Here is a 24,793-nt window from a genome sequence, read left to right as displayed (position 1 = left end):
CTGGCCAACGTGAGCCCTGATGGGGCAGGGGGAGATGAGGGCAGGGGATGGCAGGGAGCTGGATGCCACAGGCATGTCACCAATGCAGCTTTTGGGGCTTCAACCCCTCTGCTATGGGACACAGGCCTGTGGGCTGCTGGGGTAGGAGGGTGGATGCATATGAGTGGAGCACAAGGGAGCGCTCAGGGTGCAGTGAGCCTTGTACAAGCCCCCATGGTGCCGTGGGACTGGGATAACACGGGCAGAGCGGGGCTGCCGGTCCTCCCGGGGATTTGGGAAGGACCTAAGGGTACGTCATGGGCTGCCATGGGGGGCCGCCCAGCCAGAAGGGACACAGAGGTGCTATGCGTTTGTTTACAGGACGCTTCAGTGGGGCAAGGGGGGCTTGGTGGAGGCAGCATGCCTGCGGTGCATTCCTGGCATTCCCAGCCTGCTGCCTGCTCCCATCGGGCAGAGGTGGGGGGCGATAGAGACTGGAGGGGGGCGTTGGGGGTGGTGCCAGCCCCTTCCCCACAAGTCAGAGCTGTGTGGGGCAGGATGCTTGTGTGTGGGAGCATGGGGGAGCGCACTGGCTGCACGGTGGCCCTGCAGGTCTTGCCGGTGCCACTGGCCCTTCAAGGTCCTGTGTGGTTCAGACCCGTGAGGGATGCTGTGCTGAGTGGCAGGCAGGATGTCGCAGTCCCCTCCGGGATTTTGGGGCAGGCCACCAGAGCAGAGCAGCACCATGGGCATGGCACCACAGCATGCCCCAACATGGGTCCCTCCACCTCTGGAGTTGCCGGGAATCACAGTCCTTCTCGCTGTCCCTACACTCACACTGCAGATGTCGCCACCAGGAGTGATGCTTCTGAGGTCACAGAGCTCGGCTCCCCCAGACCGGCACAACTCGAGACAAACAGATTGCATTGCCAGCTATAAATACCTCGGCCCAGTGTGGTATGGAGCTGGCAGCAGAGCCTGAGCCGAAGGACAGTGAAATCCAACTGACAGCGATTACATCCAGAAATGAGAAGCTGGAAAGATCTGGAAGAGCTTCCCCACAGAGTGTGGGGTTGGGCATGGTGGGGTGGTGATGGTCCCACTGGAGAACACAGGGTCAGAGAAATCACCCCTGTTCATGGGGCACAGATGTGGCACACCTTGTACCCTGCAGGTACCCCCAGACCAGCTGTTGTGGTTTGACATGGAAGTGAATTTTCTCAGGAAGTTGGGTCAAACCAATCAGTGGTCAGGTTTGGATATTGGCACCTAGAGTGACCACTGAAGGTATGGACACGCCTCTGAGAACACAGCGGGCTAAAAGCAAGAACTCCCAGGGGAACTCTCTCTTTGGTTCCAGTACTCGGAGGGTGCAGACTTTCCCCTGCCCAGCCACAGGCTGGGCCGGGGAGAGGAAGCCATGCGGCCTGGTCAAGGTAGGCTGAGGGGGCTGAAGGACTGGAATCAAGCCAACTCCTGCAGATGGAAGGGTGGAGAGAAGCGGAGATGCCTTTGTTTCCCCCCCCCCCCCCGCCCAGAGGGAGACAGAGCTTGACGGCACCTGGAGATTTGCCAGCAGAGGAGAAGGAGAAAGGGGGGTAGATGCCCAGTGGGGGAGTTGGAGTTCTGGGCAGAGATTTCAGGTGAACTTTTAACCCTTTCCTGGGAAATGAAGGCTTTGTAAAATATTACTCCTCCTGGAAGAGAGACAGTCCGGGACCTGAGATGTTAGAAGAAATTTTTAAGTGGGAAGAGATGATGGAGTAGCTTTTGGCTGGACTTTTCTTGTTAGCCATAGACTGAACCAAATTATCCTACAATAGAGACTGCATTTCAGGGGCATGCACTGGTGAATCAAAGAGACCTGCTTCAGCAACAACCAGCACAGGAATGGCAAGAATGGAGAAAAGCTGAGGAGGGAATGGTGATGCCTCCTGTCTTCAGGAAGATGATCTCTGTTCTTAGACCCTTGGCCCCAGGGGAAAATGGGGGGGACTGTAGTCCCAGGATGAGAAGCTGAACTGTTGTTTCTTTGGGTCCGTGGCAAAGCATCCTTAAAGGAGCCCTATGAGGAGTCTGTCCATGCACTGTGGTGAGAGCACTGTGACATGGAAAGGAGAGTGTCACACTGGCAGATTTTCTCCGGGCGGTTGCCATGTGTGACATGGAAACACAGGAGGTGGCAACTGTGTTTCCTGGGGGGTCTATGGTGCAAGAGAGACTCCTCTCTCCCTTGATGGACTGAGTATTGATTATCTGAAGAGTAGCAACTTAATCAGAAAGCCCAGGTGATGTTTCATAGCAGTTGTTTTAGAAATTAAGTGGGAGGAGGAAGGTTTTAGAAGGTCTTCATCCTAGATTTAGTGTGTGTGTCTTCTATAGTAGCAGTAGTTTAATAAAGTTTTTTTTTTCCTTTGTTATTAAGCTTAGGCCTGCTCTGCTCTGTTCCTGGTAACATCTCACAACATTTATATTGAAAAAGTGTATTTTCATAGGGGCACTGGCATTGCGCCAGTGTCAAACCATAACACCAGCCCTGTGGCTCCTGTCCTGAGGCTCCGGTGGCACAGGCCGGGGGCAAAGGGGACACAGAGGGGCTGATAACAGACTGAGTGGGAAAAGCTCCTGCAACGACCTCCCCGGGAGGTGGTGCTGCTCCTGCAGGACCTGCGGCGGGCAGGATGTCGCCAGCGGAGAAACGACTCTGGTAAAACAAAATAGAGAAATGGGGAAGAATAGCAGTGGAGGGAACGAGGGAGAAGCCGGTGGGGATTCGCTTATGGAGGGATGGAGTGCGTCAGATGCCCGTGACGGGGAATGTGGGTGCGGCGGCACCCCGTGTGTGCAGGTGTGAGCCACCAGAGGGGGCCCGGCCACCGCCAAGGAGCCGCATACCAGCGGCGACACCGCGGGGACACCGCACCGACTCCGCACACGGACCATACACACACCATACACACACACCATACACACACACCATACACACCATACATGCACACAAACCATACACACCCCATACACACACACCATACACACCATACATGCACACACACTATACACACACCATACACATACACCATAAACACACACCATATACACGCACCATACACACACCATAAACACACACCATACACAGACACACCATACACACACCATACACACACTATATACACCATACACACAGACCATACACAGATCATACACTCACCATACACTCACCATACACACAGACTTATCACGCCTTAGGGTTTTTCTAACTCCCTTGTACATTCCCTATCCCATGGTCTCACACTGAGTTTTATTGGCATCCCAATTGGGATGACAATCTTCCTTGCACTGGGCTGTACCCAGCACCGTGGTCCTGTTAGTCTGTAGTGGTACATGGCTATCTGTGGTGGTCCATAGCAGTCCATCACCAGTATGGTGATGCATCCCCCCTTTTCCAGGCTGCACTGAATTCTGAGAAATGCTCATTAGGCCTGAACCTTGAAAAACAACACCTGTGCTCAGCTCTTCTTGAGCTTATCAGAAACACTCCCTGCTTCCAGGAACTGCTGGAGCAGTTAGAGCTCCTGGGTTTTTGATGAACAGTGCTGGCAACTGTTTTTCTTCCCGGAACAGAAGAACATTGCTGTTCTCAGATATTTAAATAAAGTGCAGGCTGAAACTGTGGCAAAGATGAAACATTGTTACAACTAAAGTCTACTCTCTTGCCTCCCTGCAAACAGCAGTCCAAAATGAGACCCTTTGAGCTGCCCTGGACCACAGCAGGTTGTGGCCAGCACCTCCCTCTGAGTGGGGCCTCTCAGAGCCAGCAAACTCAAGTCTGCTGTACTTGAGCATCACTTGAACAATGATGGATCTGGGGCTGATACCCTCAGTCCATGAGGCTCAGCCCTTTGCCTGTTGAGGAGATGCAAAGGCATCCGAAGTTAGCATTTCACTGACCTCTCAGGGGAATTTTTCACAGATACCTTGCTTGCACCGTCTCTGTCTGTGTGCATGCCCCTGTGCATAGGCTATAGCAAATCTGGGAGAAATGCTGCTCTCTTAGGTGTTTAAGTACCTCAGATCTAAGTAACTTAGGCCTGTAAGTAAGGTAAAGTCATAATTTATAAGCTAAGTTAAAGGCTGCTAAAGTGTTGTTCTTTTGCTAAGTTGTTAAGTTGCCCTCACTGGCCTTTTGTCACATGCACCTAAACACACACATACACACATACATATGCACAAACACAACTCTAGATGGTTCTCGCCTCATTTCTCTTTTGATTGCCTGGATTTTGTTTGTTGTTCCATTTTTTCTCCTCAATGTGCCGTAACTGTCTAGTAATAAATCTTGCCAATGAACTTTGCTACGTTGCCACTTTATATTAAATTCGGTTTTTGCTGACACCCTTGCCAGTGATTTTTTAAGTGATCTCAAATATTTGTTCGTGACACACATGCTGGTCCTAGGACTGCACCAGATCATGATGGCACCGAGGACACAGCTATGTTTGTTTGCCCTGGGGGGCTCACGCCCCTGAGATTCCAGTCTTCTTTTCCATGTTCCCCTGGCAAGCATAACCAAACCCCTGATCCACAGAGATGACAATTGTTTTTCCACTTCCTGGCATGCAGCAGCACAAGGCCATGGACCTTGCCAAGCTCCTTCACTTCCATACTGAAAGTAGAGCCAGAAACCTGCCAGCCTCAGGAGGTGACTGTAAAGAGCATGGCAGGCAACACAAGTGAGTGCCTGCAGCACAGTCATCACTGCCAGGGCCAGGTGGAGTTGTGCAGACACTGCTGTGCCAGGGCACAAACAGCACTGGGTCACGGGGAGGTCTGGCATGGGTGGGCAGTAGCCCCTTCCTGCTGGAGGCTGTGTGGAAAGAGGGCAGGGATGGAGAAGGCACCACCGAGGACTCACATTTCTACTCAAGTGCAAGTCAGGCTTCTGCTGGAGTCTCTATTGCCAGTGCTCACAGTGCCACTCCATCCCAAATAGGAGAGTAACACCTTCAGAAGGTCAGAGAGGCTTTGACCAGGTGGGCACAAAGCACCCAGGACTGGTGCATATACATGGGGTGACCTTTTCACATATGGGCCTCCTGTGCTCCTGCTGTCCAGGGAGTCTGAAGGGCTCCCTTGTTCGGATTTGAAGTTTGCGTGCCAATAATGGAAAAAATAGAGCAAAGGCAAATATTTTAAAGGGAAAATTGTGGATAAATATGGCAGCTGTGTCACCTCCCTGATTCAGGACAAGGGTTGTCACTGTATGTCCATGGGGAGAGCCTCTAGAACTCACACCTCTCTGTGCCACAGACCCATGGTGGGACCCTAGGAGTGTCTTTGCAGGGCACCAGGACAGGAAGAGTCACCCATGAACCCCTTCAGGTGGGTTCTGCCTGTGCCAAGCCAGACACAGCTCCTGCAGTGCTTTCCCTTCCAACTTCTCTGGGATCCCCAGGCGGAGTATGTGGGGTCCCGGTGCCATGCCTAGGTAGTCTCTTCCACCATGAGGCCACCAACCATTCATGGCTTTTCCTGTAGAGTGTCCCTAGAGCAGGATATCACCCCAGCATGGCCCTGTGGGTGCCAGTAAAACAGCCAATGCACCGTGCAGGAGGATCCCTGTTTCGGATACCACAGTGAGGCCAGAGATCTGCAGGATCCACCCAGGACATAGAAAGCCTCAGGATCTCCTGGGGTTCTCTCTGTCCCTGCATCCCAACGAAGCAATGTGCCCAGGACCAGTATGGGACTCCCCTGTGAATCCTCATGTTCCAGGCCATTTATATGCTGAGGTCAGTGCTGGTGGCATGACACTGCCACAGCAAGTCTCCTCCAAGACGAGGGACCTGGACCATTGACCTCCCTGGCAAGTCCTCAGGCCAACAAGTGCCTGGCATTTTTTGGCTGGTGCGGTTTCTGCGTGGCCTAGGAATGATCTCCTAGGGTTATTTCTGACTCACAGGACAGGAAACATTTCGGGGTTTAAGCCAAACTGAATAATATGCTCATTTCCTTGTGCAGACTACAAAGCACCTGCTCCAGGGGATTTATGGAGTGCCGGCCTCTCACAGTCACTGTAAGGCTGCCTGCCCGGATGTTTTTATTTTCCTGGTATGGCCAGCAAATGCCAAGGCCTGTTTTCCTAAACACCCCGTGACCTCCTGGCATGTTTCTTTGAGAAGAGCCCAGGCAGAGCCATGGGCTGCAGCACACCCATGCTGGGATACCCAGGGTGCTGCAAAGCTAGGGTGGGTGCCGGCAGCCTGCCAGGGCTGAGGGTAGCAGGAATGCATGGCTGACCCACTGATGCTAAAACCTGTCCTGATGCAGAGCAGCCACAGCTATGATAAATGACCTGGGAAAGTCTCAAAGGAATGGAACATGGGCATGAGCAAGGGAGGATGAGACTATGCGAGAGAGGACAAGAGAGCATGAGAGCCTGAGTGAACCACAGCATGGGACTGCCCAGGACATAAGAGCCTATCCCATGACTGAAGACCTGCAGACACCATCCCACAGCAGGTCCTGTCCCATAGCAGGGAACCCACACACCCCCTCCAACCAGAGCTGTAGAGCCCCTGTGAAATGCTGTGTCCAGCCTCTAGGGTCAGAACACCTCTTCCTTGCAAGGAGGGTCAGGGTGTGAGTGCTGAGGCCAGGGACACCCATGGAAAACACAAGGCATGCCAGCATGCCTTGCAGCCCATACTTCTCCACCGGCATCGAGCTTCATCCAGCAGGCAGCCAGTCTGCAGAGTAAGGTGACATCAATTTCTTCTCACATCCCCTCTATTTTGTCCCCTTTTTTGGAGCAACAGTCTCATTGCTGGTGGGGCTGTACTCCAGCCTCTGCGAGCTACCCTATCTGTCTTGCCAGCTGTGGGATGAAGGATACCACGAGCCAGGTGTCATTCCCTACCTGCTCTTCCCTTCCTAGCTCCTGACTGCCTATCCCTTCCTCATCCCTCTGCTCACCTCTCCCCAGGTGAGGAGAGGTGAGCAGACCCCAGGATCTGGCCATGTCGGTGAGCAGTGAGCATTCATGAATGGTCATCACTCAGAGCCAGCATCTACCTGAACCTGCCCTAGTGCCCTGGGTACTCTGTTGCTTGCATCCTCAAGGTGTTGGGTAAGGAAAGGTGCCCACATCCCAAAGCTGCTTCAGGGTTCACAGCAGCATCAATGCAGTTTGGTCCAGTGATAAACTGGGGTTGTGGAATTTTTTGGTGTGGTTTTTTTTTTGGTTTTTTTTTTTTTTTTTTTTTTTTTTTTTTGTTTTGTTTTTTTTTTTTTTTTTTTTTTTTTTTTGTTCAGAGAGAAAATAAAATACCTTGGGGCCACCAGGAGCCAAGCTCCCCAGTGCCTAAAGCAGCAATCACAGCACTTCCTCAGATTTATGGTGTTTGCTTTCACAATGCCAGCCAGGATCCTGTTTGCTTCCTGCTCTGCAGCTGCAACTCCAGCTGAAGGCTCAGGAGATTCAGGTTTTATAGCCCTCCTAGATTCTGCTGACGGCAACTTGTCCAGCATGATTTATTACTCCCTGAGCCTCCTGCGGTGCTGGGGTGGGCTGTTGTCACCTCATCCCAGCAGCACTGGCTTGGGTGCTCTTCCTCAACCCCCATCCATGGGGTCCCATCCCTGGCACTAGGCATTCCGCTGCTCTGCAGAGGGATTGCTGGGAGAGGAGTCCAGCAAACCTGTGCCCTCGGTGGGGTGCAGCACTCAGCTTTTCTCAGACACAGCTACAGTGAGACCCAGCCCAGGCAGGAGAGCTGGGTCCTGGAGGGAGGATGCTGACACATGGATGTGACCTTCTCTGGGGTCCTGGGATACTCAAAGATGGTGACTGCTCCTCACTGGCATGTAAACAGGCAGTGATCCCTTCTCTTGGGCTCTGCCTGGCAAGTCAAAGTGACTGAACTTCTAGAGAGGCACTTTTTCCAGCTCCTTTATCCTTTCTGTGGCTCTTCCCTGGGCCTCAGCTGTTCCCCGAGATGTGAGACCAAAAGCAGCTGTTTTCTTTCAGTCTCTGCAGCAAAACCTCCTCCAGGCTGGCTCCTCCTGCCACAGTACTCTCAAGAGCCCAGGCAGAAGCTCTGAAGCACCAAGTCCAATTGCAAATACTGCTTTCCAAATTACAAGCTCCCTCCTGTACAACCTGGACCAAAATGCTCAGGATCACCCATGGGGTTGTGTGTGCTGGGGACAGGTGGGTGCCCAGGAATGCAGAAGTGGAGGAAGAAAAGTGGTCAGGAGGGGGAATAGCAGGGTCAACAGGCTATGGGGGACCATCAGCTCCTTTCTTTATGCACAGTCACAGTGTGGACAGTGCTCCACTGCCCTGGTCCCTCTGCAGTGTGCCAAGAGGTGTCCTGACACTCCTCTTTTTCTCTACATTTTCCCAGCAAAGCTCTTTGATGAAAAATCCAATGGCCATTAATGGACTTGTAGCTTTACTCTTCTATTTAATGAACCATAATGGCTACAGAAATCCTGAGAATGCGTCTCCATGTCCCTGATGGAGCAGGGGCAATGCCGTTCCCCACAGCCAAGAGATGCTCTCACCCCAGGTTTTGAGCACTCTTCTGGAAGCCTGTCCAAATCCTGTGGGCCTATGAGTGAAACTCACCACTTCTTTTTTTTTAACATTTGCTGTTCTTGTTGATGAAACAATGATGGATTATTTCATTGCAGTTATTAGCATGCCAGACTTCTTTTTCCAAACATACAATAGGAATATTAATTAACTGCTCTGACAACGAGCGCTTTTATCCTCCTTATATAGTAACAACTCAGCACCAAAGGGCAAGTTCCATTTTTCACTGATACACTCCACCATCCCAGCTCATGGCCTAGCAGTCAGCAGGGCATTCCCAGCATTTCTCTGATTTGTTATCAGCCTTTCCTAAGAGGTCCCACACTCGCTGCCATCCAGCAACCCCACCGATGGACACAGAATCATCCGTGGCACTACAACAGGGCTGGGGTAATTTTCTAAGGGGAAGAAGGGATGCAAAGCCAGGGCTTCTCCCTCAGCAGTGAGAGCACAAGCTGCAGGAGATGGATACAATGGGATGGCAAAGGGGCCCAGAGCACCAAAGGGAAGGAACTATGCCTTCAAATCCAAAGGTGGTGAATCCAAAGCGGATAAAGCGGATAAAAGGAAGCATTTTTCTTTCTCACTCTGTGCTTAATTAGACTGCCACAGGAAAGTGCTCGGGCCAAAATTTAGTAGGATTCAATGAGGGATTGGGCACTTACAGGGATAAGAAAAATATCCAGCTATAATAGTGAATGCCAATTCAAATTCTGGAAGGGATATTGAGCCTCACGCGTCAAGGTGTAAATTTGTCCCAAACTCTCAGAAACAGGGAGCTTAATGCAGGGGAAGATGACCCACATATGCTACCACTGCTGATGCTGCCTCACTGCCGGCATGGCCCTGCGCTGGCTGAGCCCCCGGCTGGACCATCCCCAGAGCCCTGTTTCCTGCTGCTGGCAGCACCTCTGACAAGGGCTGTGAATTTCTTTTGGCAAGTCAGCCCTTTGCTTGTAGCTCTCCGGGGCCACGTGGCTCCCAGGGCTCTGACCTCCTCCCTCTTGCACATCAGTTCACTTTGCCACCTGATAACAGCCTTATCATTCTATACAGAGGCAGCCCCTCTGGGTGAGGGTCTGTGAGGTCCACCTGCACAACCCTGGGTGATATGGCACCTTCCCACAGGTCCTTGCTTCCAGCCAAGTCCCTTGTTTACCTCTCAGGTTACCTGTTGCCCAAAAGCACTTTTGCCTTCCAATTTTATCCCTCCTGTTTCCTGCTTCTGCTGGGGCCAGTCTGCAGCTTCTGGAAGAGGATGCTCAACCCCAGTACCTTGTGAGTACTCCAGGTGCACAGGCACAGTCCTTTCATGGACACTGCTCAGATGAGCCCCGGTTCATTCTCTCCTGTTATGCATCAGAGGCAGTTGCTATACTGTCTGCTCTGGTCACAGCACCAAATATGTCAGAGCTCAGTAAGCGTTTGGACAACACTCTCAGGCACATGCTGGGATTCTTGGGGTGTCCTGCACAGGGCCAGGAGTTGGACATGGTGATCCTGATGGGCCCCTTCCAACTTAGCATATTCTATGATTCTGTGATTCTGTGATTTTAAACCTGCTGTTCCCATCCCCTGCCCATGCATGGCTATGAACCTGGCACAGCTCCAGTGCAGGCTGGGGTGAAAGTGACATGATGTTGTACTCAGTAGTGGGTGCCAGCACCTCCATCCCCAAACGAGGATGGTGCCATTTGCATCTCACACTGTTAGCAGAATGCTTGTGCTGCTCTGGTCACTGCAAGATGGGATGGTCCCAAAACCTTGGCTTGCTGTGAAGGAGCAGTGACGGCTCAGCATGACCAGAGGGGAACCTGGAGCTCTCCTGGTCAAGAGCCAGGGTCTCCTGTGCTTGCTGCTTACGTGCTTACCACACGGCAGAGGGCAACGCTGCTGGGGACCTTTGGATATCCCCTTGCTGTAGAGCCTTGCACCCACAGGGGCTTCCAACTGGAGAAATTTCTGGAGGGCATGAATCAGCTTTTCACAGCTTGTTAAAAATCTTGATCCTACCTCTTGTTTTCATGGCTTTCAAATCAGGAAATGAGTTTTACAACTTTTCCAGTGGGGCACAGCTGGTGGCCAGGGTCGTAAAGCTGAACTTTATAAATATCTCTCATTGGGATCAGGGGAAGAGCATTAAAAAGGCACAGAGGGAGAAAGAGAAAGAGAAGGCAAAGGAGCAAAGGCAATAGAGAAGCAAAGATAACAAGTCCAGCTCAACCATCTATGGCCATGCAAGCACAGAAAATGAGGTGTGCTTGGGGCAGGCTTTGCCTGCTCCTTTCCCTCCTCCTCCAGCTGCCAGGCTCCCAGGCCAAATGCTACTTCCAGGCTAAAGGTAAGTCGGGAGGTGAGATGGGAAGAGGCTAATGGGAAGAGGAGGCCTCAGCTTTCCCAGCATGGCAGGGCTCTTCCCTAAGCCTGAGAAGTATGGAAGGGACTGTGCTGAGCTCAGGAATGGGATCATGGGCCAGTGGCGAGTGGAAGGAGCAGTCTATAAACCACAGAACAGCTCCCCAGGGCTCTGGCTGAGAAACAGCTTTCTGGGCCATGAAGGCTCCTGGCAGGTGCCTGGCTGGGGCCGAGTGTGGAAGACTAGTAGCAAAGGGAGGAAGGCGGCTCATCATCCCTCTGTTGTCTCCTCCCATGGCTGCAGAAATGCCCAGACCCTAAGGGGCACTGAATTTATCCTGTCCAGGGAAGCAAGAGCCATTTGCTTCTTGCTCTAGACCGACTGGGTAGTGGTGAAAGTCACAAGGCAGGGCCAGGACAGGATGGATGGGTACAGCACCATGAGATGATACCATGAGATGGGTACATCACCACGAATGATGACAGGGCATTCCATACCTGCAGGATGGTGGATAGACCACCGTATATCTTCCATAGCACAAGGTGGTCATCATGATACATCTGCTCCTGTTCAGGGCACAGGGCTGTCAAGGAGGTTTCCAGTCGCCCTCAGCACAGACCCATGTGTTATCATTACCACTGTTTCCTTTGCAGCTCCCTGTGAGTACGAAGGGAAACAGTTCTCCCTTGGGGAATCGTGGCTGAGCACCAACTGCCTGCTCTGCACCTGCCTGGACCCCATTGGCGTGGGCTGCTGTGAGACGTGAGTGAGGGGCCGGGCTGGAGTGGGCTGTCACCTCCCACCACAGCACCCCTGCATCTACAGCAGTGGGTGTCTGGTGGCTGCAAATGCAGCTGATATCAGAGCCTTGGGAGGGCAGTGGGGCACCAGGTCCTGGGGAACAAGAGGCAGAGGTAAGCAGGACCCCACCAGGGTATTGAGGGTGGTGGGGTGAGCTGGGACAGTTGGAAAGGGCGTTTCGGCACAGCAAGATGCCCAGATGGGCCAGGAGCCGTGTCTCAGTCTGCCTGAGCTGGTCTGGAAGACACCTTGTGCATGGGGCTGGCAGTAGGAAGCCATCCAGCCCAGTCAGCAGCCCCCTGGCACTAATCAGGGGTACTGATGGCACCGTGTCCTCTCCCACAGCACCCAGCACCCGATCGACTTCCCTGACTGGTGCGAGGCCCACTACGACTCACAGACCTGCCAGATCTCGGTAGTGCAGAAGGCCAACCCCAGCCTGCCGTGTGTGAAGAGCGTGGAACACGAGTGGGGCTCGGCCAGCACCCCCGAGCCGCTGGTGAACAAGGGGCTGGGTACGGGGCTGAGCAGATAGAGAGAAGCTCGGCAGCGCCCCACGCCCCTCGGCGCCGCCCTCCCCCCTCCAGAGCGCACCGCCCGCATGCTCCAGACCTGCCCCACCCAACCTGTAGAGGCACCACCACCGGCACCTTCGAAGGAAACCACTATCCACGCACCATGGTACCAAGCCTTGCTTCTGCCTTCAGCTTCCTGAACCAGGGCGTCCTCCCTGCGAGGTGTTCTGCACACTATGGAAACGCAGATTCTACAGTATCTCCTCCAGGTGGGCAGAAAACCTTTAGTGACTAAAAAAAGGATACAGGACTAAATCAGCCAGCTCCATGGCAGTCCTGCATTCCGATATCCAGCCCCAAGCAAAGCAGCTCCCTACTCCCTCCCAGACCTGTACTCCTCTGCACAGCAGCCGTGGGCAGCTCGCTGGGGTCACCATAGCAGCTTGTGCAGCATCCCCACAGCCTGTCCAGCCCGTTCTCTGCTCCCAGAGTGCAAGGGGCACAACCCACCTCTGGAACCACTAATGCCCCTGCTCCAACAGCTCCTGGGGTCCCTGGTACTGTAGGCCAGCCCTGGGCAACACTGTAACAGAGCCAGCCCAGGGTGGGTGGCAGAACAGGATGTCCCCAGGGGACACCCTCATCCCCACTGGCAGGGGAGCAGGGTGGAGAGGGTTCAGGAAGCAGAAGCAATCCAAGTGCCAGAGGGGAGGCAGCCACCCTGGCAGCTGCCCCAGCTGGTGCCATGCCTGTGTTGTGCAGAGCCTTGTGTAGATGTTTCTGTTCTTGCAATAAAGATACTGAACAAAGAGGTCTCCAGCCTGTGACTGCTGTAGAAGGTGGGATGTGTCCAGCACTGGGAACAATGTAGGAATAAGGCTCTTGGGAAAGCCGAGTTTCGCACATTCAGATGTTTATTACATTTCCATGCAAAGAGGAAAGCTCACTGGAAAGTTCTGTAAAAATGGGGAGCTGCCGTTGCTCGGGGAGATGCTCTTGGATGCACAGCATGCATTCCTTACAGCACCCCAAGGATCCAAAGACCACCAGGATGCTTTCCCACCAGAAGCCCAGGGGCTCAGTGCGGCTCAGTTTTGGATCATCGCGATTGTACTGGCACAGCACAGGCCTGCATCCTGCTCACCAGCACATGCCAGCAGCACAGGGCTGGCCTGCCATGACCTGCCTCCTCCAGGTGGGGGTGGCTGGGCCACTGGACTGTATGTGTAGGACAACTCTCCAAGAGGCAGGACACATGCCAGGTCTCACCCAGCCCAGGTGGCCACTGTTTTTCACCTGGATGCCAGACCTCTGCTTGTAGGGTCTCTGTAAGGGCACAGCCATCACCCAAGGGTGGTATAAAGCTTTACTGGAAGAGGTCCCCTCTCCCCTCCCTGGGCTGGGCCCTTCCTTCTTGGAAGTCCCATACGAGATTAAGGCACATCAGCAGTTTCCTGGGAAGGCAAATTCCTTTTTGCTAAGTGCTGGGACCTGCACCTTCACCCAGGCAGGAAGGCTCCAGCTGCAGCTGGGGCCCGCAGCCCAAGACACTGCATCAAGCAGTGTTTTTCCACCCATGGACGGACAGACATGCCTGATGCCCACCTGGGCATCACAGATGAATCCAAGGGGACACTGGGATGCGTGCACCACAGCACACTGGTGACAGTCCTGCCTGCCATTCCCACCAGTGGCACATGCTTGCATCTCTGCAAGCCAACAACCTCTCCCTATATCAGATGGTGATGGAGTTAGTGCTGGAGAACTGAGATACGTAGGAAGCCAGGATGGGGTTGGTGGGAAGAACTTTGATGGGCAAGTCCCAGCTGAAGGTATCCACTTCCATCTGCTCCACCCCAGTCCAGGTGACAGCATCCGATTGGCTCCCAAGAACCAAGCAAGTCGCCGCTGACTCCCCAGAAGTCACAAACTCAAAGTGCAGCCTCCACTTCAGGGACACTGTGGACAAGAGGATAGTCAGCACATAACACCCACAAGATCCATGGACAGCAGCTACCTCAGCACAGTCTGTCCTGGCAAATGGACAGCAAATGACCCCACTCACACAGGTCAGCTCCCTTCCAAGGGACACATCTCTGCTGAGCAAGGGCAGGACTGGGGAGTTGTCCTACAGAGACAAACAGGGGTGGGTCCCTTCCTTGGTGGGTACTAACCGATGTTGGTGGTGAATCCTGGGGTTGAGCTGAGTGGGATGGGCAGGCTGAAGCTGCTCTGCGTCGTGTGCAGGCAGGACTCCTGATGGCGGGCGTGCACGGTGAAGGAGACAGGCTGCCCCCGCCGGCGCTGGAACTCCTCCTGGATGCTCTCCTCTGTCTGCAGGCTCACTGAGAACTGCAGGGCAATTGGCAGGGTGCTTGCTCTCACAACCTCATACACACCTCATGCAAAGCCTTGGGGGGTCCATTTCCCAAATGAGCTCAGGACTGGACAATTGTCTGCCTCACACTCCAAGGAGACCCCAGCTGTGTCCCACTAGAAACCCTCACAGCCCAGTGCTACCCCAATCCCTTCTCCACATCCCTCACTCTAAACCCCTGCCTCTCCCCAGTAATCCCAGAGACAGCAATGACCTGCAGACAGGGGATATCTCCTTCTGAGAACTTGAAGGTGCCAATGACATCCTCTCCAATCTTATACACAGTCTTAAAGATGCAGAACGTCCCCACCTTCCCACGAGTGTTGCTGATGTTATACAGGTCTGTGGAGCAAGAAGAGGGGTAAGGGTTGTGGCAGCACAAGGCACTGCTCTGTGCAGTGCTCTGGGTTAATGACATGACCTCATGCTTCCTGTTTGGGTATGAAGGACAGTCCCTAGAGGTGGCATTCCCTCTGGGAAATTTCTGCAGTGAGCAAGGGCAAACCCTACACTGGCTGCCATGTGCTGGGCAGAGGGTCTCTTGGTCTGAAGTAGGAACAGCCTGAGACTGGCTAGGAGACCCTGACCCAAGCAGGCCCTGATAGAGCTGCTCCACAACCACAGCTGGAGCTTCACTTTGTCAGTGAGAGATATTTTGCAGCTAGCCCTGAGATGTTCTCCATGCCCAGCTTCTTAGGAAGGACAGCAGGCTTGAGCAGGGAACATGACCTACGCAGGCTGCGTCGGGAGGTGGCCACCATGAGCAGTTCTGTCGCTAGGTCTGCCAGGCGAGAGTCTTTCTTCAAGCCCTCCTCCTCCTCCAGGAAGGGGTTTGAGGGTGCAACAGCCTCATCCTGTGGGAACTGGTAATCCTTGAGCCCTGGGAAGAAGGTGAGTGTATCAGCAGGGCACGGTGCAGCCTGGCCTACCTGTGCAGGGAAGGCAGTGTGTGGCCTTACCGTGCAGCACGAGGACACGGAAGGGCACGCGCAGGAGCTTGATGGGGGAGTTGACGCGCTGGCAGCCAACAGTCAGCTTGTACACGTACTTCACGGACTGTCCCCGGAAAGAGGGGGGGGCATCAACAGGCAGTGTCTCACAATATGAATCTGCAATGAGTGCAGAAAATTTGCTTTCCAAAGCCAGAAGGAAGATCCTGCAGCTGTTGTGTGCAGGCTCCCTGCACCAAGTGTTACGACCAGCAGTGTTGAGGTAGGGACAGAGCCTGGTGCTTTATGCACAACCCAGCTCCCCTGCACCAGGCACACTGCTCCCCACATCACATGCACCATCACCCAGATATTGCTTCCAGCACATACAACCACACACACAAACTCTGTGTCCAAAGAATGTGAAAGATGTAAAATCCAGGAATACAACCACGAGAGCTAAACTTACTCATCACGAGTTCAACCCAAATTTGCCTCTGTGCACTCCTTTGCCCAGTGCTCTCACAGCACAGCCTCCTCCAGGCCCTGCCCCATGTGGATATTGATCAGTACTTCATGACTCTTTTGCTTTTGCTTTACACAAACCCTCAAACTCAGCAACAAGTAAGTTTCTTCCTGTGTTTTTCTTTGAAGGACTGCAGCTAAATGATCAAGAAACAATTCCTGACACCTTCACAACGACCTGTGGTTTGTCCCCCTTGACAAGCTGATGCCTTAGATTGCAAAGTCTCTGACTCTGAGGGCTCTGAGATACTGAGAGCCCCTTGGCCACCACACAAACCCCAATGTCTCTTGACACACTGTGAACGCTTCTGCAGCTTTCCCAAACCACACGGTGTATAACAAGAAAGACACAGTGAACTGTGGAAAAACTCCACCTCTCTGGCTTGCCCACCGTAATGCAGATACGCCCTGCCAGAGGAAGGGCAGCATCCTGCTCTGAAACCACAGATCCTTCCCCATGTCTGGCACACACTGAATGCTGAGGCTTAGATTAAAAGTTAGGGTTACATTTTAAATGTAACTTCTGGATTTCAAGTAACAGGACTGGAAGAAAAAAAAAAAGCTTGTGCTAGTGTGTAGTGGCGACAGGATGTCGCACCTTAAAACACAAGCTTCTCTTTCTGGACGAGGCTGCAGATAAAGCAGAAAACTACCCTGACGGGGAGGAAAATCAGGTATTTCCAAGGAAAGAAGCAGACTTCTGCAACTCCCATACCAGACTCAACAAGAGGACTCAACAAAGACCTTCCTGCCCAGTGAGGATAATATCAGCAGAGACCATCAGAGTCAGAGAAGGATGGACAGTTTGCTACCTGGCTCAGGAATGCCAAGACTCAGGAAGTCCCAGCTTCCATGCATATCCCAGAAGGAAGCACATTCCTGGTGCTACAGATACCTTCCTTACCCCTGCTGTGCCCTCTGGCTGGCCTTCTGGCCTGTGTCCAGGCTGCTTCCATTTCCTCCCCTCTCTGTGATCTACCAAATTTTTAGAAGTCTTACAAAACCAGAGTGGAGGCAAAACAGCCACAGAAATTATTTGATGACTTGAGAAGAAGCTTTGTGGTGACAAATTTAAAGAGTTAAGCCTGTGCCATGTGTCAAAGGGCTGGAAGGTGAGTCAACTTCAACATATAGGCACCATTACAAGAGTAAGGTATTGGGGAATAAGTTGGTCAGCAAATGAAAACAAGTCCTTTTATCAAGAGACAGTCTGGCACAACCTCAGCTGTATGGCTGCAGTTTAATAACATGGTATATTGCTGAAGCAGAATTAAGATTTCTTGGGTTTTCTGGTTTGGTTTTTTTCCCCCTTCCCAAACTGCGTAGCAAAACTCAAAACTTCTGAAAAACAGGAAATGAAGAATTAAGATATACACGCACACAGCCTTAACTCTCTTTCCATGGAGCTGGCAGGAGACCCCAGGAATGGTTTGCAAGTGTGCCAGCTGCAGTCTCACGTGACAGCAGCAGCACCACAGGCTGATGGGATTGGTGCGAACAGCCTGCCAGGAACGAGACCAGGGCTGTGATATACAGGGATTTCAGTGCTAAAAAAACAGTGCAACATGCAGCCACATCACACGTGATGCATGAAACAGACAGGTGAATCACACAGTGAAGAGGAAAGGCTGGACCATACAGACAAAGAAACACAAAGAATAGAAGAGTTTGTGTCCTTCCAGAGGAGCTGCATCCAAGTACCAGACAGATGCAGGCTGCTTGTGCCAGTGCCACCCAGAGGCAGAGAGGACACACACACATCATGATGTAATTGGAAAGGGTAGACAATCCCCAGCTTAGCTGGGGGTTGAACAGCTTCTGCCTGTTAAGCCAGTCACAGTCAATCCCTCAATCCATCCCAGCCACCTGGAACTTGGGCTGTCATCACTAATCTGTTACCCCAGAAACTACCCAATCTGCCTAAAGCATGCCAGGAAAAGGGACTTCCCTCTGCTCACAGGGAATGGATGCTCCAGCCCCACACCTGCAAGCAGCAAAGAATACAGGACAATCCAGGTGAGCCTCAGGCCAGCTAAGATTTCTGCCTCCTCCTCCTTCCTCCTGGCATGGCCACCTCCTTTCCCCAACATGCTGCATTAGAATAATAAGTGAATAAATAAATGCCTTCAAACAGCAGGCTCTGCAGTTTAGGGACACAGCCCCAAGATGACACTGCCCCACCCCACTAACCACCAATAAAAACCAGCCTGATTTCACCAGGTCCACCTTTCCCTCTAGTCAGACCCTTCCAAAGCCAGAAAGGCAGGAGACACCAGCTTCACAATCAGCATGTCACAATCCCACAGCTGCTTGGTCTCCTTGCAGCTTCACTTCCAGCTCTGCAGAGCTCAGTGATCCAGCAGAGCTTGCCCCAGCATAGGCACTGTCTCTCCACTCCCTGTGCTCTGCAGTGTGAGAGTTCTCCATCAACTGTTCCCAGCAGATCCCTGGGACAATAACAAAGCTCTCCATGCACAGCCTGAGAGGCCTAACATCACTGCTGCTAATCACAGGCCACTGGAATGCAAAGGAGATCTGATATGACCTGAACAGACTGGGTCACACAGCCACAAACCAAGAGAGAACAGCGCATACTCAGCTGTTTCCACAGCTATCTACTCAGAGATGGAGAGCTTTGAGAGAGAAGACGAGGAATGCTCACTTTCACAGCAGTAAAACTAGAACATTCAGAAGACTGTTATTTCCAGGACAGCCACTGTCAGAAAGCCACTGCTTTGCTTTGGAATGACCCTGAGACTGTAAAGAGTCTTTGCTTCCTAGCCCGCTGCAGCCAAAGAAGGAGTCTGGAATGCTTTGGATCGCATTCTCAAGGTTGCTTATTTTTTCTTATCTATAACATTCTTTCTCTGACCTGCCGAGCTCCGGCTTGCAAGGAGGCCATGGCATTCTGCTCTGCCCTCTCAGGCAGTGTTTACCTTTTATATCAAAAGTTATGTATAGTCTGTTTACAATATTGTGCCAATATCTAACATCTATGTTGGACAGTGTGTCTCTACCTTAAACCAATAGAAAAGTGTCACCATCACAGCAAGACATGGAGGGGAAGAAGAAGGAAAAGAAGGCTAGGACATGCCCAAATTCCTCCATCTTGACCCCCTGAACTACATTCTAAAAACCCCTTTTTTCACTGTGTTAATCCAAATATCACACTACTCAAACCCTTGTGGCTTGTAATTCTTCATACAAAGCTTGGAGTTTTATGCACGGGCTAAAATCGAAGCCACAGCTGTTTTTGACTTCTTGCCAGGGTCTCGAGACAGCCAGGGCAGCCAGAGGGATGTCCTGGACTCTGACAAGCCACAACTTGAAGAGGAAGCACAAACCTTTGGAGAACACCAGCTTAAATTCCAAGAATACATCAGTGTGACTGAAGAAATAAAGGCAAGGAAATGCAGGTGTGTGTAGCCATTCCTCCTGCTGCAACTAGGTATTTCAAAACTTTTATGCCTTGCAGCTACACAGTGGACCTGCAGCAAAGGCCACAGGCCAGGGGCAGAACTGAGGGACACGCTGCAGTACACAGCCCTAGCGCAGCAGAGAATAGACTCTGGATGATGCAGCAGCTCCTCAGCACTCATGCTCCAACCAAAGCACCCCAGCTTTTGTGAGCATCAGGATCTTACACTTGCAGCACTCAGTTTTGAAAGCAGAGCTCCCCAGAGATGAGCTCTGTGAGCAGGGGAAGAGAAGACAGGACTCACAGGACTTGGACTCCCCAGGATCCAGTCGCAAGTCACAGAAGAGGATCTTTGGTGGGGTGGACAGGATACACTGACCCCGCTCTCCTGGAAGAGAATAAGAAACATGTGAATGCTGCACAGCCTCAGGCTGTGTCCAGGTCAGTCAAGCTTCAGCCCCATGGAGAGGAACAGGAAGAAGAGAGCCAAGGATGAAGCATCTCTTGCCCTGGTCATATTATGAGACATTGCCACTGCAGCTGGACAAACAACTGTCGTGTTTCAATCCAAGATACTGTCACTGTGATTTCAGTATTTACAAGGTCCCACAACAGCCATCACCAGGAAAGCAACACAAACTTCACGCTCACTTCTGTGCACGCTGCATCAAGACACACACATTATGGTCTGCTTGACTCCTGCTCACTGTGCTCTCACTGTCCCTACCCCGGTGACAGGCAGGAGTGGCACTCACCTCTGTTGGGGACAAAGACGGTCTCATTCTCTGCCTGCACATCGTGCTTGCTGCCATCAGAGGGAGGGAGTGCCACCCGGTTCTCGCTGGCATGAAACTGGCAATGGATCTGGGCGCTGGCCCATGCCAGCATCTCACTGAAAGCAAAGAGCAACACTCATATCTCTGCTTTAAACCTGAATTACAGCAGGCAGGAACTGGGAGAAGAGCAACTCTGTCAGCTCAGATCCATGCAGGACTGCTTGTCTGGAAGGAAGAAGACTGTGAGAGTAGCTTCAGTGACAGTGAAGCTACTCTCACAGTCCCCTTCCAAGCAAGCCTTGGGAGTAAGCTCAAGCTGGGATGCTGACTCAAAGCCACTTCCACCCCAGCTGCTGACAACAGCTTTACCCAAAGCCTGGCTCTGCAGCCCAAGGACTCTTTTTAAGCAGCAATAATTGCAGTCTGAGCCACAACACCATTGGCACAGCGCTGACACGACATGAGAAAACACATCTGCCCTAAGAAACATGCTGTACACTCATGACAGAGGACAACAGGCAGCAGAGGTCAGCAGTCCCTGTCCCCTACCATGAGGGCAAGAGACAAAGTGGCTTGTGCAAAACTTCACAGGGATCTTTCAGCCAACATGCTGAGATCAAGTGTTCCAAGATACAGTCCAAAGCCTTACTCATTCGTTCATCTTTCTCATCATCCACAGACTGGGACTGGCCACTCACTGCACTCTTGGGAGGACACCTTGAGCTGCTGCATGCAGGCCCTAGCAGAGGACTCTCAGCCATGAGGAGTTAAATCCCAAGCCAGAGGTGACACATAGCAGCACTCTGGTAACACAAGCATTAGGGAAGTGAGCAAATTCTAAAGCAACAAATTCCTGCAACCTGGGCTCAGCTGCCCCTGGCCATGGCACAGAGATGCCCCAAGTGCAACACTCCTCAGGACAGGTGGGCACAGACATGCTCCCTCTGGCCCCACAGCACCATCCCCAACAAGAACATCAGCTGCTGTTTGTGCCAGACCAAAGGAGGATGCTTATGGGTCTTTCATTAGGACCTACTTACTCCTCCTTATGCAAGGACTTTGCTGACGGCAATACAGGAGGCAAACGTGTAATTTTGACCCCTCTCTGTACAGCCCCAGGAATTAATGTAGGGCCACACATCCAGCACAAAAAACAGTCTCATGTTTTGGACTCTGCTGTGACGTTGGCCATTCCATAGGGCACTTCCCATGGTACTAGTGACACTTTTCAGTTTCCAAATAACTCCTCTATTTTTATTTCAATAGTGGTCTCTATAGTTTAGCCAGTGAATAGTTCCTCTGGTGTTTTCTAACATCATGATCTGATTAGTAAGCACCAATAACAGAGCTTTAGGTGGCAGAGGGATTTTTCTGTGGCACACGAGTGTCCCTCCATGTGACAAATCAGAGTAGTTAAAGGTCTAGATGAACTACGGAAAAAGGTGTGCTGTATTTGTGTCAGCTGACTAATGATGTGCTATTTGATCTTTTGCATGCGCTGGCTGCCCTTACCCAAACACACCTCAGTTACTATACCAAGTTGCTTTGAGCTCTACAGCTGTAATTCTGCATTTTCCAAAGCACCAGCATGGCTTTTCCATCAGGGCTGACATATGGTTTTTTGTTGTAAGGTACCTGCTGTTTGGAAGCAGAGAACAGCTCTTGCTCAAGGCAATGTTTGCTAATTTTATATAAGCTTAGAGTGATTACAGTACCTTCAAACACCATATTTTGAGTATTTTTTTATTTTTTTAGTATAGCTTTACAATGTGCCACTGGATTGTTTTCATTTTTTCTAGCCAGATGTCCCAATAAAATTTGCATGTCCCTTCCTGCCAGCAGAGCTGGCTTGCTCAGCTAGTGCTTGTTCAGCAGTGGAGGATCCTGCACTGGTGCTGAGGTCACTTCCTTCCAGTCTCACCTTACCCCACAACTCCTGTAGCCTACAAGGGACCTGCTCTGTGCAGCCTCTGGGTAGAAGAGATTTGTTTCTTGTACTCCACCATCAAATTAATTTCCTGCCTTTCTTTCAATTCTGTCCCTGTTCTCAATTGTGTGGCCTCTCTGTCCCTCCACCTGTCACCCAAACACCTTCCAGGCTCTGACAGGCCTCTCTGCCTGTTGCAGTCACAGTGCTTTGATCTGGCTCCTGCTTTTACGCAACCCACAGCTTCATTTTCCAAACCTCCAATCTATTTGCTGTTGCCACTCATTTAACTTAGCCAGGTCTCATCCAACTGATCACCTGGGGTTTTTTTTATTATTTTAAAACCTTTTCTTTTCCAAGAGGCAGTCTTCTACAGATCACAACACATCTGAAGTTTTAGATGAAGCTCTCATAAATGCACTGAAACGCCCCCAAACCATGCCACCTGGTACCCTTGCAGTCTCACATGTTTCAGAAGCAGACAAAACACAGGACATCTTGTCATCACACAGGACAAAACTCTGGGAAGCTGGTTGCTTATGCCACAGCTGAATTTGAAACCTGATCTAAGCAGTCAAAAGGAAACAGGAAGAAAAGATGGAAAGTTAAGGAAGGAAATAAATACAGAAGCCCTCTGCCGCTGAGACTGCAGGCACTGTGAGTGGGCCCACCAAAATAATCACATGTGAACATCATACTGGCGATGAAAACATGCTGAACCTGACAGGGCTGGAAACAGACACTTCCCAGGAAGGACTTGAGATGAGAAAGCACTCTCCACTCCCTAAAGAATCAGACAAGGCCACACACTCAGCGGACATGAAGGCTTTGGGTGATTACTCGTGACATAGAGTCACCCCTGTGAGCCAATATGGGAAGCTCCCATCCTCTCACATTTCCTCAGCACTGAGAAGGGGAGATGCAGGGCTCAAGGGCTGGGCCACAGAAAATGTGGCCGCAGAAGGTGCCCCTTTCAGACTTGACCCTTTGTCTGCCATCTCTGGAGGCAGGGACCACAGTAATCTGTCCAGCACTGCTGGATAAATGAGAGGTTCTTCCACAAATGCAGGAAATAATAATGTTGCCTGGATGTTGCTCTGTGGGACTGTCACCCTGGTGTGACCAGATAGCTGACTTTGGCAGCAAGTTTGGCTTTATTTTCTGCTAGTCACTGTCACTGAGGGCTCACCTGAGTGACAGAGAATCTCTAACTGCATACCTCCTTCCTTGCCTACTTCTTGGGGGCACAAAACCAGCATAATTACCTCGTCTTTGCCCCCAAAATTGAGAGATGACGTAAGGATTCCTTAAGGGAGTGCCTTGAGTAGGGAAGTCACAAGGGGCTGAGGTGGCACCATTGCCCTACAATGCAGCCATGACTACTACCCCAGAGAGGGGAGAGAGGGTGGGCCACTCCCTCTGGAGGGACCCAGGCAGCTCCAACATTTGGAGGCTCCGTGCATGGACTAGCACAGTCTCCTGTACCTGCTGGCAGAGGTCGATGAAGCCGATAATGGGTTGGTGAAGGTGATCACACATTCCAGCACCTCCCCTGCCAGGAACACGGGCCCACGGCCCAGCTTGGCCAACACTTCGATCATGGCTTGGACAATCCTGCTGCACACCTGCCAAGAAAAGCCAACATTGGGCATGTTATCACAGAATCATAGATTCAAGGAATCACAGAATGGTTTGGGGTGGAAAAGTCCTTAAAAATCATCTTGTTCCAGCTCCCCTGCCATGGGGCAGGGACACCTCCCACCAGAACAGATTGCTCAGGACCCCATCGTGCCTGGCACTGAACATTTCCAAGTATAAAGCAACCACAATTTCTCTGGGAAACCTGTGCCAGTGCCTCACCACCCTCACAGTAAGGAATTTCTTCTTAATATTTAATCTAAACGTAGTCTCTTTTCAGTTTATAGCCATTCCCTCTTGCGCTGTCACGGAAACACGGAGAGAGGGCTGAGCCATATAACTGAGGGGGAATGAGAACACCGATACATACATATACAGGAGGTGTGGGGGGAAACACGCACAGCCCCGTCTTTACAAACACATACGTCTTCTTCACACAGGTAAGGAGATGGGGTCAGGACACACCGCGACGGTGAGGACAGCCCTGACACCCCAGCCCTGCGGTCCCTAACGTAAACACGCACACAGATAGCTCTACCGGGGACACAGGGCCGCAAACTTTCCGCAGCTCCCGCCTCGGGCCCACTCACCACCCGCACAGGCCGCGCTCGCCGTCCGGCACCACTGCAGGCCCGGCTCCCTTCAGCCGCTCGGTGGGGATCGGCAGCGCTCGGCCAGAGTTCGGCAAGACTCGGGCCTAGTTCGGCAAAGCTCGGGCCGCGCTCGGGAACCCTCGGCAACACTCGGAGAGAATTCGGGCACCCTCGGTCGGCTCACGGGCAGCTCCCGGATAACGCTCGGCACGCCCCTTAGCAGCGCTAGCTCAGCACTCGGCTACTCTCGGAATGTGCTCGGCGGAGCTCGGCCGGGCAGCCCCGGGGACCGGCGGCGGGGCGGGTCCGTGCTTCCGCCGTGCCCCGCGGGCGCGGGCGGGGCGGGGCGGGGCGGTGAAGAAG

General features: G+C 52.2%; 2 protein-coding genes across 3 annotated transcripts; one reads left to right on the top strand and one right to left on the bottom strand.

Moving 5' to 3' along the window:
• The first annotated feature begins 10,804 nt into the window (after window positions 1–10,804).
• Window positions 10,805–12,267, top strand: MSMP (microseminoprotein, prostate associated). Its single transcript, XM_053931905.1, has 3 exons — window positions 10,805–10,916; window positions 11,585–11,693; window positions 12,078–12,267. The coding sequence occupies exons 1-3, from the start codon at window positions 10,805–10,807 to the stop codon at window positions 12,265–12,267; spliced, it is 411 nt and encodes a 136-aa protein (XP_053787880.1).
• An 876-nt stretch (window positions 12,268–13,143) lies between these two features.
• RGP1 (RGP1 homolog, RAB6A GEF complex partner 1) lies at window positions 13,144–24,598 on the bottom strand. 2 transcript variants are annotated; one of them, XM_053931347.1, is made up of 9 exons: window positions 24,362–24,598; window positions 23,685–23,824; window positions 20,252–20,388; window positions 19,801–19,884; window positions 15,584–15,733; window positions 15,358–15,504; window positions 14,839–14,966; window positions 14,422–14,599; window positions 13,144–14,206 (listed from the first exon to the last, which is right to left on the bottom strand). In XM_053931347.1, exons 2-9 carry the CDS (start codon window positions 23,798–23,800, stop codon window positions 13,983–13,985), a joined length of 1,164 nt encoding a protein of 387 aa, XP_053787322.1. In that variant the 5' UTR covers window positions 23,801–23,824; window positions 24,362–24,598; the 3' UTR covers window positions 13,144–13,982. The 2 variants fall into 2 exon arrangements, with proteins under 2 accessions (XP_053787322.1, XP_053787321.1); XM_053931346.1 differs by having other exon boundaries at window positions 24,428–24,507.
• Between the last annotated feature and the right edge of the window lie 195 nt (window positions 24,599–24,793).

Source organism: Vidua chalybeata, chromosome Z (assembly GCF_026979565.1).
Source record: "Vidua chalybeata isolate OUT-0048 chromosome Z, bVidCha1 merged haplotype, whole genome shotgun sequence".
Lineage (NCBI taxonomy): Eukaryota > Metazoa > Chordata > Aves > Passeriformes > Viduidae > Vidua > Vidua chalybeata.
This window is presented reverse-complemented; position numbering and strand designations above follow the sequence as displayed.

Bases quoted from the DNA above. Each gene is read 5' to 3' on its own strand.
- MSMP (XM_053931905.1), top strand. From the start codon at position 10,805: ATGGCCATGCAAGCACAGAAAATGAGGTGTGCTTGGGGCAGGCTTTGC. The intron at 10,917-11,584 runs GTAAGTCGGGAG...TTTCCTTTGCAG, and splicing joins ATGCTACTTCCAGGCTAAAG to CTCCCTGTGAGTACGAAGGG. The intron at 11,694-12,077 runs GTGAGTGAGGGG...CCTCTCCCACAG, and splicing joins GGCGTGGGCTGCTGTGAGAC to CACCCAGCACCCGATCGACT.
- RGP1 (XM_053931347.1), bottom strand. From the start codon at position 23,800: ATGATCGAAGTGTTGGCCAAGCTGGGCCGTGGGCCCGTGTTCCTGGCA. The intron at 20,389-23,684 runs GTACAGGAGACT...CTTTGCTTTCAG, and splicing joins TCATCGACCTCTGCCAGCAG to TGAGATGCTGGCATGGGCCA. The intron at 14,967-15,357 runs GTAGGTCATGTT...CTTGCTCCACAG, and splicing joins CACCTCCCGACGCAGCCTGC to ACCTGTATAACATCAGCAAC.